The sequence below is a fragment of the Ceratotherium simum genome, chromosome 40, assembly GCF_057802395.1.
Source record: "Ceratotherium simum simum isolate JZ-2026a chromosome 40, ASM5780239v1, whole genome shotgun sequence".
Taxonomy (NCBI): domain Eukaryota; kingdom Metazoa; phylum Chordata; class Mammalia; order Perissodactyla; family Rhinocerotidae; genus Ceratotherium; species Ceratotherium simum.
This window is the reverse complement of record NC_141939.1, coordinates 1,301,003-1,317,972: the sequence shown is the minus strand read 5'-3', so window position 1 is coordinate 1,317,972 and position 16,970 is coordinate 1,301,003. Positions and strand designations below refer to the sequence as shown.

The window sequence follows — 16,970 nt, the reverse complement described above, 5'->3', positions numbered from 1 at the left end:
ATGTTGGAAAAAATATTTGAATGGTAATGTTAAATAAAACGTAGAATGGTAAGATTGGGGGGAGAACCTGTAGAAATGTAAAAAGTAGAAAACATTGAAGAATGGAAAAAGCTTTTTTCTTACTCCATCCCTTTGGGTCTGGGAGGATGGTGGTAAAAAAAAAAATGGAGGAAATCCTTCCACTGTCCACTGTCTTTCCTCTGCCTCCCATTCCTTTTCACTGTATTATGTGCGTTTTTTAAAAGGTACCCAGTTCAGTTACTAAGAGTTGTTTTAAAATGTGGTGAACAAGTGCTTAGCTATATCTTATATAGCAATTAAAAAAAATAACATAAAGGATTTTTTTTTCTTGTTTCAGGATGTGATAGCCAGAACACAGAGAGATGGGTTTCATATCTTTATTGTTTCTATTAAAACGGAAAAAACAGATGCAAAGTGGAATTTAAATGGTATAGTTAAATTGCATGTGTGTTTACAGTCTGCTTTTACTGTATTCTGTATTTTTGTCATTGACTCAAATTTTCTACATTCTCTATTAAAACATTCAAAAATGAATTTCTGTTACAAAAATGACTAATCTGTTTATTTGGAGGACATAAAACTTTATGCTTATCTTAATTATAATATTTATTTTTTTAGTGGATTGGAAATTTAAAATTAAGATAAATTTAAAAAATTTTAAACTTCATAGTAAGATATAAAATTCTCTATCCTTCCAGGTTAAAAAAAATTTTTTTAACATGTAGAAATGGGTAAGCAATGTCTTAATTGTATTTGAAGTAGATTATATTCTGTTCTTGAAAGTGGCCATCATCAGTGGTTTAAAATTTTGTTCTTTGAAAAAAACATTTTTTTAAACCTCTGTCTGTAACCCAGAAGTAGTAGTAGTATGTCCGCTAACTGTGGCTTCTGTCATCTGTGAGCTCCCCTGCTCCTCTCCTGCCAAGGTAGACCCGCTGTGCCTCGTTAAGCTGTAGTCCCTACTGCCCAGTGCAAAAGCGGGCTCACAATAAGCAATTTTCAAGGGAATGAATGCTTTCACATATCCTAGAATTGACTGGCTGTCATTTTCCAGAGTGAGGTCTGCTGGGCTGACAGTAGCCAGACAGCGTGTGAAGGTCCTGGGGATTTGCAAACCGCTCTGAGTCATCCACTGGGCACACAGAGGTAAAGCCAGGCTTTGCCTCTGAGAGGTGCCCAGGCCAGTGGGCAGGCAGAAAGCAGTGAGATGAGACTGGCATTGCTGCAGAGTAGGCACAGAGCTGGGGGTCCGTGGGGGACGCTGGTGGAGGTGACTGCTCTGGAAGAGTGTGAAGTAGGGCTTCCTCCTGGAGACGACAAAATGGGCCAGACCATGCCAGACAGAGGAAGCAGGTATTTTGACGCCATTCTGCCAGCGCCCCCTTTGTGCCCCCTTCCTTCCCAGGTGGCGTGTCTTTTCCCCTGACACCAGCAGGCAGTTTTAAGCCCCTGCTGGTTAGTAACTGGAGTGATTGCTGAGCAGCCCTGCGAGTCTTGCACTATATTTGACACTATTTATTATTCCTATCTCAGACAGTAATCCAAACTTGATAGTCGAGTTCAGTAATTTTTCCCAAGTTACGTTAAGGAAAACAAAGTTCTCAGCGAAGTCAGCGACTCAGCAAGGGGCCAGTCTAAGGCTAGTACTACTTTGCTGTCTGCGTACAATCAGATTTGGCTCAGGTTTCACCACAGCATGTGTACAAGTAAAGGTATCTTGATAAGAGTACATAATCAAACAGCTAGTAATTATCCAATACCACATGTGTGCTAGGTAAAAATTCAGCATTTTTTAGGTTGTATTCTTGGAGCCTTCTGAGAAATTAGCTTACATTTAAAAACTTAAGACCAATTGTTAATTTAATTCTTTAATTTCTTTATCCCTACCCTCACCGTTGCCAGTTTCTCTTTCTATGATGGGGCCTCATGGCTATATCTCTGCTTCAGATTGGCCTCTAATGATTGTGAGTATTTCTCATCATTTTTTCCTTTTTTATTTTTTACTGATTTTGTATCCTAATTGGAAAATTAAAAAATTTTAAGAGCTCAGTGGTGATAATCCCTTAGTAGCTAATGCTTTGACATACTCTCTGTTTCTGGTTCCAGAGTGACTGGAAAATAAAGGATTGGATACTGGAATGTAGAATGTCAACTTTCAAATGATCAGAAGGCTTACCTGACTAAAATTGCTTCTCTTCCTACAGTTTTACATGGTGATGTGTATCGTTTATATTTTATATGGCCTACTCTGGCTGATCTGGTCTGCCTGTTACTGGAAAGATATATTAAGAATCCAGTTCTGGATTGCAGCCGTTATTTTCCTGGGAATGCTTGAAAAGGCAGTTTTTTATTCTGAATATCAAAACATCAACAGCACTGGGCTATCAAGTAAGTTGTGATGGTCTCCATAAATACGATGTGGTCCAGGAGGCTCCTTGCATTTGTGAGCAGAGCTGTGGGAGGTCCCCCTTCGTATAGTGGGCTCCAATGTGTATTGTCTTCATTTTCTGTTTTCCTTCATGCTGACTTTCCCTCACTTTCCTCCTGGGGAAAAGAAAATTCCCATTCCTTAAGGTTCACCTACCAGTGATGGGACTAAAACAACACAAAGTTCTAGACAGGGAACTTTAGGTGCTGCCGATCCTTTTAACATATTTCTCTGTTTTTTCCCCCATCCCCTTTCTTGTTCTTTCTCCTCCAAAAAAGAAAAGAACATTTGGCCACGGGGGTTAAAATCAGTAGCCCTGGGATGAATGGTGCCTGTAGCCTTCTTGCATTCTCTCTGCATCTTCACTCTTGCAAAGAACTTCACGTGACCATTGGAGGCCCCGTCGCAGTCGACACAGTTTACGTGTGAGGCAGAGAGGGCATGTAGTTGGTCATCCTCAGATGTGGGCCCCAGACTTCTAGAAGGTAGATTTCAAAAAGGCCAGAGAAGGAGAGTATGGTTAATTCCATCGCTGAACCTCTGGAAAGGGTGGAAAGTACTCAGGAATGTGCTTCTGAGTGGTCACTTACAAATGATCTTGCTACAGATTTTCAGAGGGGGTGGTTGTGTCTGCTATTTGTTTTAAAATACTTCAGGAAAAAAAGTGAGTTGGAATATAGATGCAACAAATTTGGCATAATGTTGATAATTACTGAAGCTGAGTGTTGGGTACATGGGAGTTCATTCTACTACTTTCTTTATGTTGGGGAATGTTTGTTGTTTCCCAAAATAAAAGGTTTAAAAAGACATGTACAGAAGAATAAATGAAGGACAGACATGCAGGCAGGCATATTAGAGAATTATTACTCTATAAGAAGTTTTAGTGATACTTTTGTGTGTGTGAGCTCTAAACCTGGTAAGGAAGGAAGGATGGGGCTGCTGCTTATGGCTGGGGATTAAAGCATTCTTGAATGTCAGAGAAGGCAGTTCTGCTCCTTTGTTATTAGTGATGGTCATCTCTTGTCTAGAAAGAGTAAAGGATGGCGTGAACTTTTTGTTGAGGGCAGAAAAAGCCTGAGATCCATGAAGAGATGAGAGACCGTGTGCCGTCCCCATGACTTGAAGCCCTCTGTTTGAGATGACACCAGAATAGCTAGGAAGAGAAACCCTAGACTGCTATCAGTGTCTTTGAGGAGTCCTGTGGAAAAGGAGAGATGCCAGAAGGCTGGGCATGGGCCGATGTTGTTTCTGATTTTCCCAAGTGGGAATTCTGTAACCTAGGCTGTCTTGCCCAGCATTGATCCTGAAAGGATAGGCCTTAGAAAAATTTCTAAAAGGATAGGGAACAGTGATTGTGAGGACCCAGCATGAGTACATTAAGAATAGATTGTGTCAGATTAGCTTCTTTCTTTTATGCTACTAGATTGGCAGTTGGAAAATGTAATAAACTTAGTATATATCTGGACTTCTTCAAGGTATTGACAAGGTCTCTTGAGATTTCTTGTAGACAAGATGGAGAAATGTGAACTGAAAACAAAAACAATTTGGTGGATGTACAACTGATTTCTGAATGTCTTTCTAGTTCTCTCCATCTTCACTGTCAGCACTCTCATCATCTCTTACCTGGATTTCTGGAATAACCTGAGCATTTTCCTCAGCTGCAGTCTAGTTCCTCTCCAAGCCATTAAGTAGAGCAATCTTGATAAAAGAAAGCTGTCCCTTTTATTCCAAGCGTCAGCAAACTGTTTCTGCAAAGGCCATATAATAAATGTTTTTGGCTCTGTGGGCCGTACTGTCCCTATTGCAGCTACTCAACTCTGCCATTGTAGCGTGAAAGTGGCCGCAGACAACAAATGGGCATGGCTGTGTTCCAGTGAAGCTTTATTTACAAAAACAAATGTAGGGCCAGATTTGGCCTATGGGCTATAGTTTACTGGTTCCTTGTTTACTATCATTGACTTCTCGCTGCCCTTAGCATCAAGTCCAGACTTGTAGCATGGCCTGAAAACCCTATGTGATTGGTCCCTACCTCTGTCCCTAGCCTCTTTTCTTGACATTCTCTCATTACCCTTTCTGCTGCAGACATACTGAACTTTCACTTCTTGCAGCATATTTTGCTTTTCTCCTCCATGCCTCCAATAGCAATTGCATGTGCTATTTCCTTTGCTTTCCCCTTTCCTTCCCCCAAATAGTTAACTCCTACTTAGCCTTCAAATTCTGATTTAGATGACACTTCCTCTGGGAAGCTATTCTGGACCCATGTGCACTGCATCTCCCTAAATGTTGGTTAGGTTGGCTTTCTTCATAGTCCTGGGAGATACTGTGTTAGCTCTAGCACACACCATCCTAAGTTCTGTCTGTTTACTTGTCCTAACCAGAGTACAAGCTTCCCGAAGGCAGGGATCACGGTGTATCTTTTACTATTATAGCCACTCAGTAGAGCGTAAATGAATAAATGATGAAGACATCCTGGAGAAAAGAACTCCAGAGGACATTATGGTGTTCAGATATTCACAGGACAAGAAGAGGGACATAGTTCTTTGTAGCCTCAAGGGGAAGAAGAACAGAGGGACGCTAAGGGAGACAGTTCCGGTTGATATAAGAAAGCTGTGCCCCAATAGAGCTGAGCGAACACGGAGTGAATTCTTCATGAGATAGTGAATTCCTCTTCACTGAGGGTTTCAGACATCAGTCGGATGAGATGATTTTTAAATCAAATATAGCTAATTCGTCTGAGGTCAGAATGTAGTTGTACATAGTACATATTTAAAATCTTGGTGGCGGCCTTCCAGATGGACACAGAGTGAATTATTTTCTTTCTTCCCCCCCAGCCCAAGGTTTATTGGTGTTTGCGGAGTTGGTATCTGCGATTAAGAGGACGTTGGCACGCCTCCTTGTGATCATTGTGAGCTTGGGGTATGGCATTGTGAAGTAAGTATTGGTGTGTTGAAAAGATACCGAGTCTCCAGTCTTGTGATCTGTTGTCCATGTAGCCATGGGCGTGAGTCTGTAGAAGCTGCAGAGAAGGGCTGTTGAGGACAGGTCGTGGTGGACATCACTCATTCAGGGGGCCCCCAGAAGTCGGAGCCGACTTGACGGCACGTAACAACAAACATCATGATCTCTGTGAAACTGGCAACTTCTCAATAGCATAATACAAATCCCACAGGGGAATATCTGCCTGAACATTTTTTTTTTTTTAAATGAATAGATGTCACAGATTTTATTCAACTCATTAATTAATGAAGGAACCAGTAAAATGTAAAAAAGAACTAAATATTTACAGACAATTGAATAAAGAAAGATTACATTAAGATTGCTGGGTTGTATACAAAACTGGTTACTGTCCTATGGGCAACAAACTGTAATCTTTGGGGTTATCATTTCCACTGAACAGAAATTATTTGCATCTCTACCAGGCAAAGATCTATCAGCTAGCCTGTCACTTTACGACGTCTGAGATCTTTAATCCGTAGTAAACAGTGAGTTGGACGAAGTACTTTTCCTTCTATAATCCTTGCGTGGCTTTACCCCCATATGACATTGAAATGTTTTTGCCTTACATCCAAGTTTTATATAATTTTTGCCTGAACATGTTTTTAAAGGATCTCCATGTACAGTCATGCGCTGCCTGACGATGTTTCAGTCGACAGTGGACCGCATATATGACAGTGGTCCCATAAGATTAGCACCATACAGCCTAGGTGTGTAGTAGGCTGTCCCATCTAGGTTTGTGTAAGTACACTCTATGATGTTCGCAAAACAGCGAAATCGCTTAGTGACACGTTTTTCAGAATGTGTTCCTGTTGTCAAGCGACACATGACTGTACTGGCTATTTTATACTGTCCTCAAATAAAGATCCCGAATTTGAATTCTAGTGACGTTTTATAGTTGGATGAATAAATAATCAACTTTAAGGATAATGGAAAATTTAAAATGATTCTGGAAGTTAAACCATTTTCTGTTTCCTAAACAGCATAGTCATGCTTTTGTGACTATATCTGGGCATTGTGAGGGAGAACATAAACGCCAAGTCAGCAAAATTTTTGACTGAAATCTGGCCGTCTCCTGAATACCTGCTTCTTCTGGACCCTCTCGAGCAGATCTTTTCTCTCATACCTGAGTCACTGGGCGTGGATATGGGAGAGCTTGTCCTCTTTATCCTCATTGCCTTTTTCAGACCGTTCTTCTTCCTTCTTCCCTAAAACCCTCTGATTCTTGGAAGCTCAGGCCTTCAGACTGGACCACTGCTTCATCTTCTTGTTGCAGCCCCCCGTCAACTCCAGATCTCTCCGCTCATCCCTTCGCTCTCTGAGCACGTGCTTCACTGTCTTTCTCCTCAGCACTTCATCTGTCAGAATTCCCTGTGATTTCAGTATCCGTGTGGATGAGCCTTTAAATAACCTGATCTTACCTCCTCACCTCTGCTGCTCTTGCTTGTCACCCCAACTCAGCTACTGATTTCCATGGCTGTTCTCTAGGCTTTATTATTATGACCCTGCACCCTCTTCATAATTGCCACTTGAAGCAATCCACTTTTCTTTCTTCCCCCGCAGCCCAAGGGTTATTGGTGTTTGCAGAGCTGACATCTGCGATTAGGAGGACGTCGGCACGCCTCGTTGTGATCCCTCTGAGCTGGGGTCACCTCCACTGTCACCTCCTCTCTTTCCTGTTTACTTGCGCTAATGTGTCAGCTCCAGTCATTCTCTGACCCTGGTGTGGCCTCCCGCCTTTTGATCCATCTGCCTTCCGCCGATCCTCCCCTTCTTCCTTTAGCTTATACTCCTGGTCCAGCAGGCTACTCACATCCTTGCATACACCTGCAACCCTCTGCCTTTCCCTTCGTCAGCCTCCCTGGATAAATCCAGCTTCCCGTCTGCCTCAGACTCACACCTGAGCAGCGGAATCTGCCCGAGAAGAACACGCGACCACACTGCCCAGGCTCGTTTCACTTCGTGACCCTGTACTTCAAGTTCGCCATTGTTCCTGCTGGCAGTTCTTCTAGATCCCCTTGTCGATTTATGTTCTCACTCGCCCACTTTGCAGAAGACCGTTTCACCCCTTCTCTCTCCTCACGTCTCCGATTGCCTGCCTTCATCCACCTCAGCTCATCTTGGTTCTTTTCTCACTGAGGAAATAGAAGCTGTCAGAAGGGAATTCCGACGCGTTCCCACCACAAATCTGTGTCACTCCCCCCACATGTGGACCAGAAGCAGTATTCTGCTCCTCTCTGAAAGGCACAGACCATCCCTGCTCGTGGTGAAGTCCTGCGCCTGGCCTTGTGCTCTGGATCCTGTTACCTGTCATCTGTCAGAGAAGCTGCCCCAGCAGCCGGTTCTGTTTTCTGCTGGATCATCAGTTTTCCTCTCTGGTGGGTCACTCCCATCAGCAGGCTGTCCTTTCTGCCCTCTTCAGAAGCAGAACCCTGTGTAATCCCGCGTGGCCCTCTCCTCCGCTTCTGCTTCATTTCTCTTCACCCCTGAGCAGCATACTTTTTCAAATGAGTTGTCTGTACTTGCCACTTCAAAGTCCCTCATTTTCTTTTGAACATACCCTAGTGAGCTGCTGCCCCATTTCTCCACTGAGGCTGCTCTTGTCAAGGTCACCTTGACCTCTCCTTGCCAAATCACCAGCCTTCGTGGAGGTGCCCCGTCAGCAGCTTTGGTGGTGGAGCCCTGGCTGCTCCTTCCCAGTCTCTGCTGGAGCCTCTTGGTCTTGCTGAGCTCCAGCATTGGAGTGCCCAGGCTCAGGCCCCAGACCTCTGCTCTAGTGACTCGCACCCCTGGGCACTCTCGTCCAGTTCCATGGCTCTAACTTCAGAACACATCCAGAATGAACCTTTCCCGTCCCTTCTACAGCCTCCACCCTGGTCCAAGCTACTATCTTCTCCCGCATGGACTACCTTAGTAGCCTCCTGACTGGTCTCCTTGCTTCTCCCCTGGGCTCCTGTCAGTCTTTCCAGACACAGCAGTGGATGAGCCTTTTAAAGTGTAACTCCTACCACTATCCCTTTCGAACACTCTGCTCCGTCCTGCCGGCTTTCTTGCTATTGCTGTTCACTAAACACAACAAACACTTCCTCACAAGGCAGTAGAGCCTCTGCCTGTGAGCCTCTTTCCCCAGATCCCGGGGATAGTTTGCCCCCTCACTTCTTTTAGATCTCTGCTCCACTGTCGTCTCCCAGGGAAGATAGCCCTGTCAGGATTCCTAACGTAGTGCACACCCTTGGTCACTCTGACCCCTCATCCTTTTTACAGGGCCTCTTGATTAGTATTTGTTGTCTTTTCCCTCCCATTGAGTGCAGTAGGAGCTTTCCCTGTTTTGTCTCCTGCTTTACGCTGAGACCCCAGTGCAGTCCCTGGCACATAGCACGCACTCAGTAAATATGCATCAAATGCACGCATGTATGCTTGTGAGCTCAGGATTCATGTAGTTAGCAAGATTTAGCCAGGAAACTTTCTTTTCATTGGAATTTTATTGAGATTCCTTCTCAAATCCCTTTTTTTGTGGAGGGGGTAGGGCTTAGTACGGATACAGAACACAAAACCCTCTTGTGGAATCTTGTGGTACCTCATGATTCTAGTGATGAACATGGGGTGCCGAGGTGTGGAGTGTGGTTGCTGCAAAAGGAGTGAAAGGTTGAGCTGATGTGTAAGGGCACAAGCCCTTTTTGAGTGAATCCCTTCGCTGTCAGCTTGTTGTATTCAGCTCTTACAAAGCGGCAGCAGTAATACCGGCTGTCGGAGGGTTCCAGTTAGCTGGCTATAATGAATCAGAATTTAGATTCACTAAATTAGATAAACAATCTTAAATATGAGCTATGAATATTAGTTTAATTTTTACTTAGATTTTGTTTTAAAATGAGTATCTTAAGTATTTTTTCAAAACCAGTTTTTTCTTCTAATTAAGAGGGTTTTTGAATTAAAACATATGTACAATAAATTCTGATTTGCAAACGTCATGAAATTTCGGTTCTAGTTTCAAATTATTAATTGCAAAAATCACCATCTTTGCATTTTCCCATCTCATTGATATTTTTAAAGAATCAAAAATGTTATTTTAATTCTTTTCAATTTAAAGAATGAAAACTAAAGTCTGTTAGCACTCTCATTTTGTGTATTAAGAGGAGGGTAATGGGATTCCATCTCCTGATATCCTGCTCGATCTCTGCCAAAGTCGTAAACTCAGTAGATGGTCTCTAACAAAACATTTCTCAGAACAGTTCTTAATCAATGTTAGTGAAAGAATTAAATTATTGTTTTGCCAGTGATGCTTAGAAGTTGGCATTTACCTTCCTAGGTTTCGTCAGTCTTCTCTTCCATTCTGTGGAAGTAGCACCTGGGTTATGTTAATTATGTTGCTTAAATTTCAGCGGCAAAATTCTCCAGCACCTGTGTGGCCTCACAATGTCGCTTCATGGGCATCAGTATAGCTTCCAGTCTTAGAGAAGGAGGCCCCTTTATTCTAAGCCTGTTTCTGCTTTGTTTTCAAGAAATACGCTGTTTCCTGAAACAAAGTACCTTGGAGACAGGCGCAGACTGATTTGATTAGATAGTAACTTCTTGGCATTGGAAATGGGCTTGTATTGTATTCAGATGCATTTTACTCAGCCAGGCTCTCTCTTTTTCTTTTTGTCTGTTTCCTCTTCCTCATTCCAGGCCCCGTCTGGGAACGGTCATGCACCGGGTGATTGGACTAGGGCTTCTTTACTTCATCTTTGCAGCTGTCGAAGGCATGATGAGAGTCATCGGGGTAAAAACTACACAATTCCACTTCTCCTCTTTTTGTTGTTGCTGTGAAATACGATCTTACTTTATATCGCCTGAGATGAGCTTTTAAAGTAGAAAGTTTATGAAGAAGGCCCAATTTGAGCTTTTTTTTCCTGTGGAATATTTTCCTTTTTTAATACTTCCTGAAATTAAAAGGCTAAACAGAGCACTTCTTAAAATGATATGATTGATTATGAAGGCACCACTTGATGTCATTTCAGGAATTAGCTTCATCTCAAAAATATTCATGGTTATTCTTTATAAAGAACGTTTTGTCTTTTGTCATTATGCAGTCTGAACACATTCATTTCTTCCCTAACCCTTGGCTTAAACATGTGTAAGTAAACAGAAAGTTAATTACAACCCTTACACATACAGACATTATATCTCATCTCTCTTAAGTCTCATTTGGTTATAAGTTTTCTCCTTGACTTGTGGAAATATTTTGGGTATTCAGCAGAGCCCACTCTTGGAAGAACAAGGAGGAGGTAGTGTTCAAGGGAAAAATGACTCTGGCAATGTGGCAGCAGTGCTTTGCTCTCTAGAGAAGAGTCAGAATATTTAAGTCTGTGAAGACTCCTAGATTTCTAGCTCTCAGTTTTTCTTAATAATATGGTTGACAACTGAGTGATTAAGAAGCTTATTATATTTTACTTGATTCAAAGAATCTTGTGATTTTTACCCAAAATGACTTTTGGATTAGATGTATAAATCAGATCACTGTGCAGAGTGGTTAATCTGTATATTGCCATGTCAAGTTTACTTCACATGTTTTGACCTGATCCTTAAAGCAAGACATTTGTCCAATGACGTTAAAAGCCTCATTCTTCTTCCTGTTGACCTTGATACATCTGCATTCTGTGTTAGATACACCTGCTCTTTTCATCTTTGATCCATTGAAAGGTATTATTTTTACCTTTACATAATAATAACTCTGCATTTATGTATGTAATTCACAAGAGTCTAACCTTTGCTAGAAAGAAAATAGAAACGATAAATATCCCGCATATAGATGTAGTATATACATTTTATTTCCTTAAAATTTTACATAGTCAACACCTTAGATACACAGTAGTCCTCCCTTATCCGTGGTTTTGCTTTCTGTGGTTTCAGTTCTGCAGTCAACTGTGATTCAAAAATATTAAATGGAAAATTCCAGAAATACACAACTCCTAAGTTTTAAATTGTGCGTCATTCTGAGTAGCGTGATGAAATCCGGAACTGTCCTTCTCCCTCCCACCTGGGACGTGAATTATCCCTTTGTCCAGTGTATCCATGCTGTATGCACGCTGCCCACCTGTTAGCCCGTTAGTTAGGAGAAAACATAGTATGTATAGAGTTTGGTAACTCCTCGTTTTAGGCGTCCACTGGGGCGTCTTGAAACGTATCCCCTGGGGATAAGGGGCGACTGCTGTAACTGTTTTACATATGATTCTCTGTCAATTCTTGATTAGTTAGAGTGTCTCATCTGTGGTTTGTTTATACTGTTCCACGCAATTCCTTTTCCTTATTTTACTTTTCTCCATGTCCCTTCAGGTGCAGGAGGAAAGATCAGGAGTCCATTTCATTAGTGGCCTTGGCTGTAGACTTGGTTTGGAGAGGGGAGAATTAAAAGAGTTGACCTAAGTGGGACGGGGGACATGATGCTTTTTATTTGCCATTCCATGTACAATTTTACCTTATCATCAAAGAATTTGTTGACAAATTAACATATGTTGCTGCCAAAACAGATACTTTCCATGTGCTTAAACACAATTCTATTAGGAAATAAAACCCTGTGTGTGGCTTTTGTAAAGTGGTGAGATGAGCTAAATTGTTTTTCTTCATTGGATGATAATTCCTATAGTATAATGAAACTTTTACATTCAAGTTTTTTTTTTTCCTATTTTTATCTTTTAGGGTTCTTACCATTTAGCTGTTCTTTTGGGTGACATTATTTTAGCAGTTATTGACTCCATTTTTGTATGGTTCATATCCTTTACTATGTCCTTCTAAAGTAGTTTGTTGTGTCATTAAAATCAGATTATTTTTAATTTGTAATAATAATAAAAGAAATATAGTTGTCCATTATTATTACCTCAATATAGGAATTTAGTTGAGGGTGAAAAAGTAACAGTTCCCCAAACAAAGAATATCTTTATTTTTTTCTGTTTAGTTCAGCAAACTTAAGTGCTCAGTATGTGCCCCATAGTGAGGAAGCGTGGAAGAAAAAGATATTGTCCCTGCATTTAAAGAATTGACAATCTGGTAGGGGAGACAAAAACATAAGTAGGAGCAATATGGTAGTTGTAATTGCCATTTTAGAGAGGTGCCGTGCAAAAGGGAGGAAAGAGAGAAATTAATTCTAGCATAAAAGTCAGGAAAGACTTCATAGAGATGGTAACATTTAAATTGAGACTAGGAGAACAAATAGAGGTTTAGTAGGAAGAGAATCGGGGAAAACATCTCTGAGAAGAATTGAGGGGAACAAATAGTTGGAAGCATAAAAATATAGGGACAGTGGCAGAATGTCCCAGACATTGTAGCTTGCCTGTAGGTGAACATGTTGGGAGAATCATGGAAGGTGGGGCCAGAAGGGAAAGATGGAATGACACGCTCAAGAGGTTAGAGTTCCTTCTGAAGGTAGACAGTAGAGAGGAATTGAAGCTGCACAGGTGAATAACATGAACTCTGTATTAGAAAGAAGTCAAGGATGACATAACAAGATGACTTGGAAAAGGAGAGACTAGAGACAGGAAGACTAGTAAGGAGTCATTTGCAGTGATTTAAAGAGGAGATGATGAGGATTAGAAATAGGGCAGAGGAAATGGAAAAAAGACTCTAAATGATAGGCTCGCTAGAAATGGATGGCAAAAGAAGGGAGAGAAGGCTTCAAAGATATCTTGCCTGTCTCATTGTGGTGGCTGGGGGCAGTCTTGCTATCCTCAAGGCAGTGAACTTGGAGAAGGGGCCATAATGGATGAGGTTTGAGCTGCCCAGACATCTTAATGTCTTCTCTTCTGTCATTGTGTGTTTAGTGAGTGAGCTTAAGATATCTGTTCAATTTGGAATTGTATTTCTAAAATTTTATAAGCTTAGAGCCTTTAACAAGTTAGAGTTATGTTCGTCAATCAATTAATGAGCTGTAGACTTTGCATTTAAAAAAAATCTGTGTTAGGGGGCCGGCCCGGCGGCGCAAGCGGTTAAGTGCGTGCGCTCCGCTGCGGCAGCCCGGGTTTCGCCAGTTCGGTTCCCGGGTGCGCACTGACGCACTGCTTGGCAAGCCATGCTGTGGCGGCGTCCCATATAAAGTGGAGGAAGATGGGCATGGATGTTAGCCCAGGGCCAGTCTTCCTCAGCAAAAAGAGGAGAATTGGCAGATGTTAGCTCAGGGCCGATCTTCCTCACAAAAAAAAAAAATCTATGTTATCTTTTCTCCTGGTAATTTAGGTATACATATGTCAAAAATTTCTTGTTCTTAACCATCCGCAAAGCAGTTCATTGGGGAAAATACTCAGTAATACAACTTGGCAGAAAATTCCAGAGAAAAGCGGCTGTAAAGGCTCTAGTTCTCCATCTGGATTTGAATGAGGGTAATTTATCACCTTTGTGGACAGCATTGGCTTTGGTCCATTCCAACACATAATGAGCCAAGCTGGGGTGAAGAGATAAGGAAAACAAGGTGAAAGATTTAGTTTGCTTATTATTAATATTTTTAATAAAGATGTTTAAGATAGAAGTCATAAATCCAGAAATTAAAATGATCTTGGTTAGTGTTTCATGGTGAGAGAAAGAAATTGAGTATCCATTTCTGCTTGAACCTGAATTTCTGACGTTTGCTGTTAGATTGCTATTTGGTAATTGTCATTACTGAAATGAAAAGTCTGCTTTCTCTGTACAGAAAGGTAGTGGACTTCCCAAATGATTACCAATGATAAACGAAAACAGCAGCACTACATTATGTATGGAATTGAGTGCTTGGATAAGGACCTGCTTCCTTTGATTTTAATGAACTTATGGTAGCTAATTCTTTAAGGATCTCGTTCTAAAGTAATAGAAAAAATAGCCTGAAAAATTCAAAAGCCATAGCCTTTCTCATGAAACCCTGCCAGCTCTTTTTTTCTGCTTGTTTGTTTTGTGTTTTTGCTGTTTTGCTGCAGGCAAATGATTCTGATCTTGTGCTCCTGGCCAGTCTCCCTCTCTGTCTCCTTGACTCTGGCTTGTGCTGGTGGATATCCTTTCCTGCCACAGCAGCGCTGCCATGCTGCTTCTCGCTTCAGGATGACGGACCTGTTTGCTTTCCTTACTACTTTCCTTTAACGGGAGAAGTGATTTACGCTTTACCTAAGTTTAGCAGTGTCTTGGTAAGTGGAGGCTTAGGCAGTTTTGAATTTGCTTTTGATCTTTTTATTCCTTGGCTTTTAAAAAACACTTTTGAATGATTAAGATTAGATTTTTAACACAGAAAATTGGTTTTAGTCAAGAATTTTTAAAAAGTATTTGTCTTGGTAATGTTTAAAGAATAAAGCGTACTTGCATTTTTGGAAATTCTGAGAGTAGCCTTAATTGGTTGGATTGTGTTATTTTACAAATTGATCTTCTTTTGCAACTTACTGGTCATTTGGAAAGATTAAGAAAGCAGTTTTGGCAGTTTTAGTACTAAAATGTAGTTTTTGATTAATGAAGTATTTGGAATTTAAAATAGGCATAAATGCAAAATTTGCCACTTCCATTCTTTGGCTCAACTCTGTTATTTTCAGCGTGTGGTTCATGAACAAAGCTTGGTGATTGTGCTCCAGAGGAAGCAACTCCCGTTCACCAACAGAGAGCTGTGGCCTGAATCCCAGCTGCAGTGCTGAGGAGTCAGTGGAGAAGCCCCTTTTGCTTCTTCATACTTGTTAATGTTGAACTTGACCTGAGCCCTATGCTCCTGGAAAACAGCCATGGTTAAGAGAACCCGCACCCTTTCGTGTTCCGGGAAGAGGCTGACTACAAAGAACCCTCCTTCCCCAAAGGACTTAGCTGAGACTCCCGGAGGCCCCGTGGTTTACCTAGGACACGGCCAGACACAGACCTGTGTACTTGCTGACCAATCTGGGCAAAATACCAGACTGGACCAAGGGAAGCGGTCTCCTTCTCCCGGGTCCCTGAGCTTTCATCACCCACAGCCCTCCTTACTGACCTCTCCTGAGACTCTCACCCCAAGGAAGGTCATTTCCTGGTCAGTCATGCCCCCCACTTCCCTACACCTTCTGCTTTCTACTCTTGTTTACGCCTCCCTGTGAAAACGAAGCCCTTTCCTGCCTGACCTTTGGACTCATGCAGATCTTCAAGTCAGAACGTCCTCCCTATTGCAGTAAGCTTTTGAATAAAGTCTCTCCTTACCCAAGTCCAGATTTGTTTTATTTGACATATTTCAGTTTTTTATTTTTTGGTTTTTTATTTTATTTTATTTTTTAATATTTCAGTTTTTTAATTTATAAAATGGAATTGATAGATGACCTAACTTCTTAGTTATGGTCATTTAGAAGATAAAACGAGAATAGACTGGAAAGAATAAAGTAAGAAAGAAAGAGAGACAGAAAAGTATAAGCCCCATGGCATGTCGTGATGTGATCTGTAAAGAGCGTCTGGCCTGAGAGGACTTGACAGTAAGTGGGTGACTCCATCCTGTGTTTGGGGAGCTTGGCACTGAAGGAGCACATCATAGATCTTCTTGCTTGTGTGTTTTCTTTGAAGTTTATTTAGTTCAGAGAATGGTAGATTGTAAAGCAAAATCTGTGATAAAATCAGTACCATGATCATACAATATTGGCTAAAATAATGTTTTCTGTGTTTTTATTAACTTTAAATTATAAGAACTGTATTTAACAGTACTAGTTTTAGAAGTGTAGTAGAAGACTCTTATTTTGTTTTTTATTTTAACTGTTTATTACTATTTGAAATGTTTTTTCCTTAACTTTTTTCACATTTTTATAAGTTTGGCACAAACTATGAAGACTCTAAGGCTAAGAAAGAACACAGTGAAATTTTCTTTATACAGGCACTTTACAAATACGCTCATCTTTGCCGTACTGGGTAAGCTATTTAATTTTCCGTATAATAAATTATTTCAGTATTGCATCTTCCTTCAAAGATGGCTTTTTTGGTGTGTTTCAGCTTCTGTAGTGTTTATGGTGTGGACAACTAAGACATTTAGAATTGCAAAATGTCGATCAGTAAGTATAATCTCCGTTTTTAAATAGTTTTCATTTTTATTTATACTATTTTATTTTGTGTAATTTTGAAGACTTTAGTTTGTGTTTGTAAATAGAAGTAGTTTTAGTGGAGATTTTTCTGTTTACTTTGAATTATTTTATATAGAATTATAAAAACTTTTGCCTCCTTTAAGTGAATCTGAAAAAGTTCTTAAATCTACTTTTCCAATTATGCCCTTTTCTCCACTTCCTTTTATATATTTTGAAAAATAATTCTCTCCCTATAGAATTTAAGGTAACAGGAAATCTTTTTCTTCCTGCATACCATGAAATTGGGTTGTCTGTCTCTAAATAGAACTGTAAACCTTAAAAGTCTGACATGTTTCTAGGATGGTATACTCATTATGAACATTCAGGAGATACTCTCCATGGGTTCTCTAGTTAGAAGAAGATACATTTCTTAGACTTAAAATACGAAAGGCCCTCTTTTGGGGGCTTCTTGATTTGGAGCTAGTCTCTAGTTCTGTATAAACAATTACAAACAGCCCTCTGAAAATCCTGGACTTCTGCTGCCC

General features: G+C 40.8%; 1 protein-coding gene across 3 annotated transcripts in view; it reads left to right on the top strand.

Moving 5' to 3' along the window:
• TMEM87B (transmembrane protein 87B) overlaps window positions 1-16,970 on the top strand; it is a 60,103-nt gene that overhangs the window by 14,168 nt on the left and 28,965 nt on the right. For 2 of the 3 annotated variants that reach the window (XM_087426102.1, XM_087426100.1), the window contains exons 6-13: window positions 359-449; window positions 1,924-1,985; window positions 2,226-2,409; window positions 5,281-5,380; window positions 10,109-10,202; window positions 12,119-12,192; window positions 16,170-16,276; window positions 16,358-16,416. In XM_087426102.1, the coding sequence (XP_087282228.1) occupies window positions 359-449; window positions 1,924-1,985; window positions 2,226-2,409; window positions 5,281-5,380; window positions 10,109-10,202; window positions 12,119-12,192; window positions 16,170-16,276; window positions 16,358-16,416 (771 nt within the window). Of the gene's footprint in view, window positions 1-358; window positions 450-1,923; window positions 1,986-2,225; window positions 2,410-5,280; window positions 5,381-10,108; window positions 10,203-12,118; window positions 12,193-14,358; window positions 14,433-16,169; window positions 16,277-16,357; window positions 16,417-16,970 lie in introns of all 3 variants that reach the window. The other variant, XM_087426101.1, reaches the window with a different exon arrangement.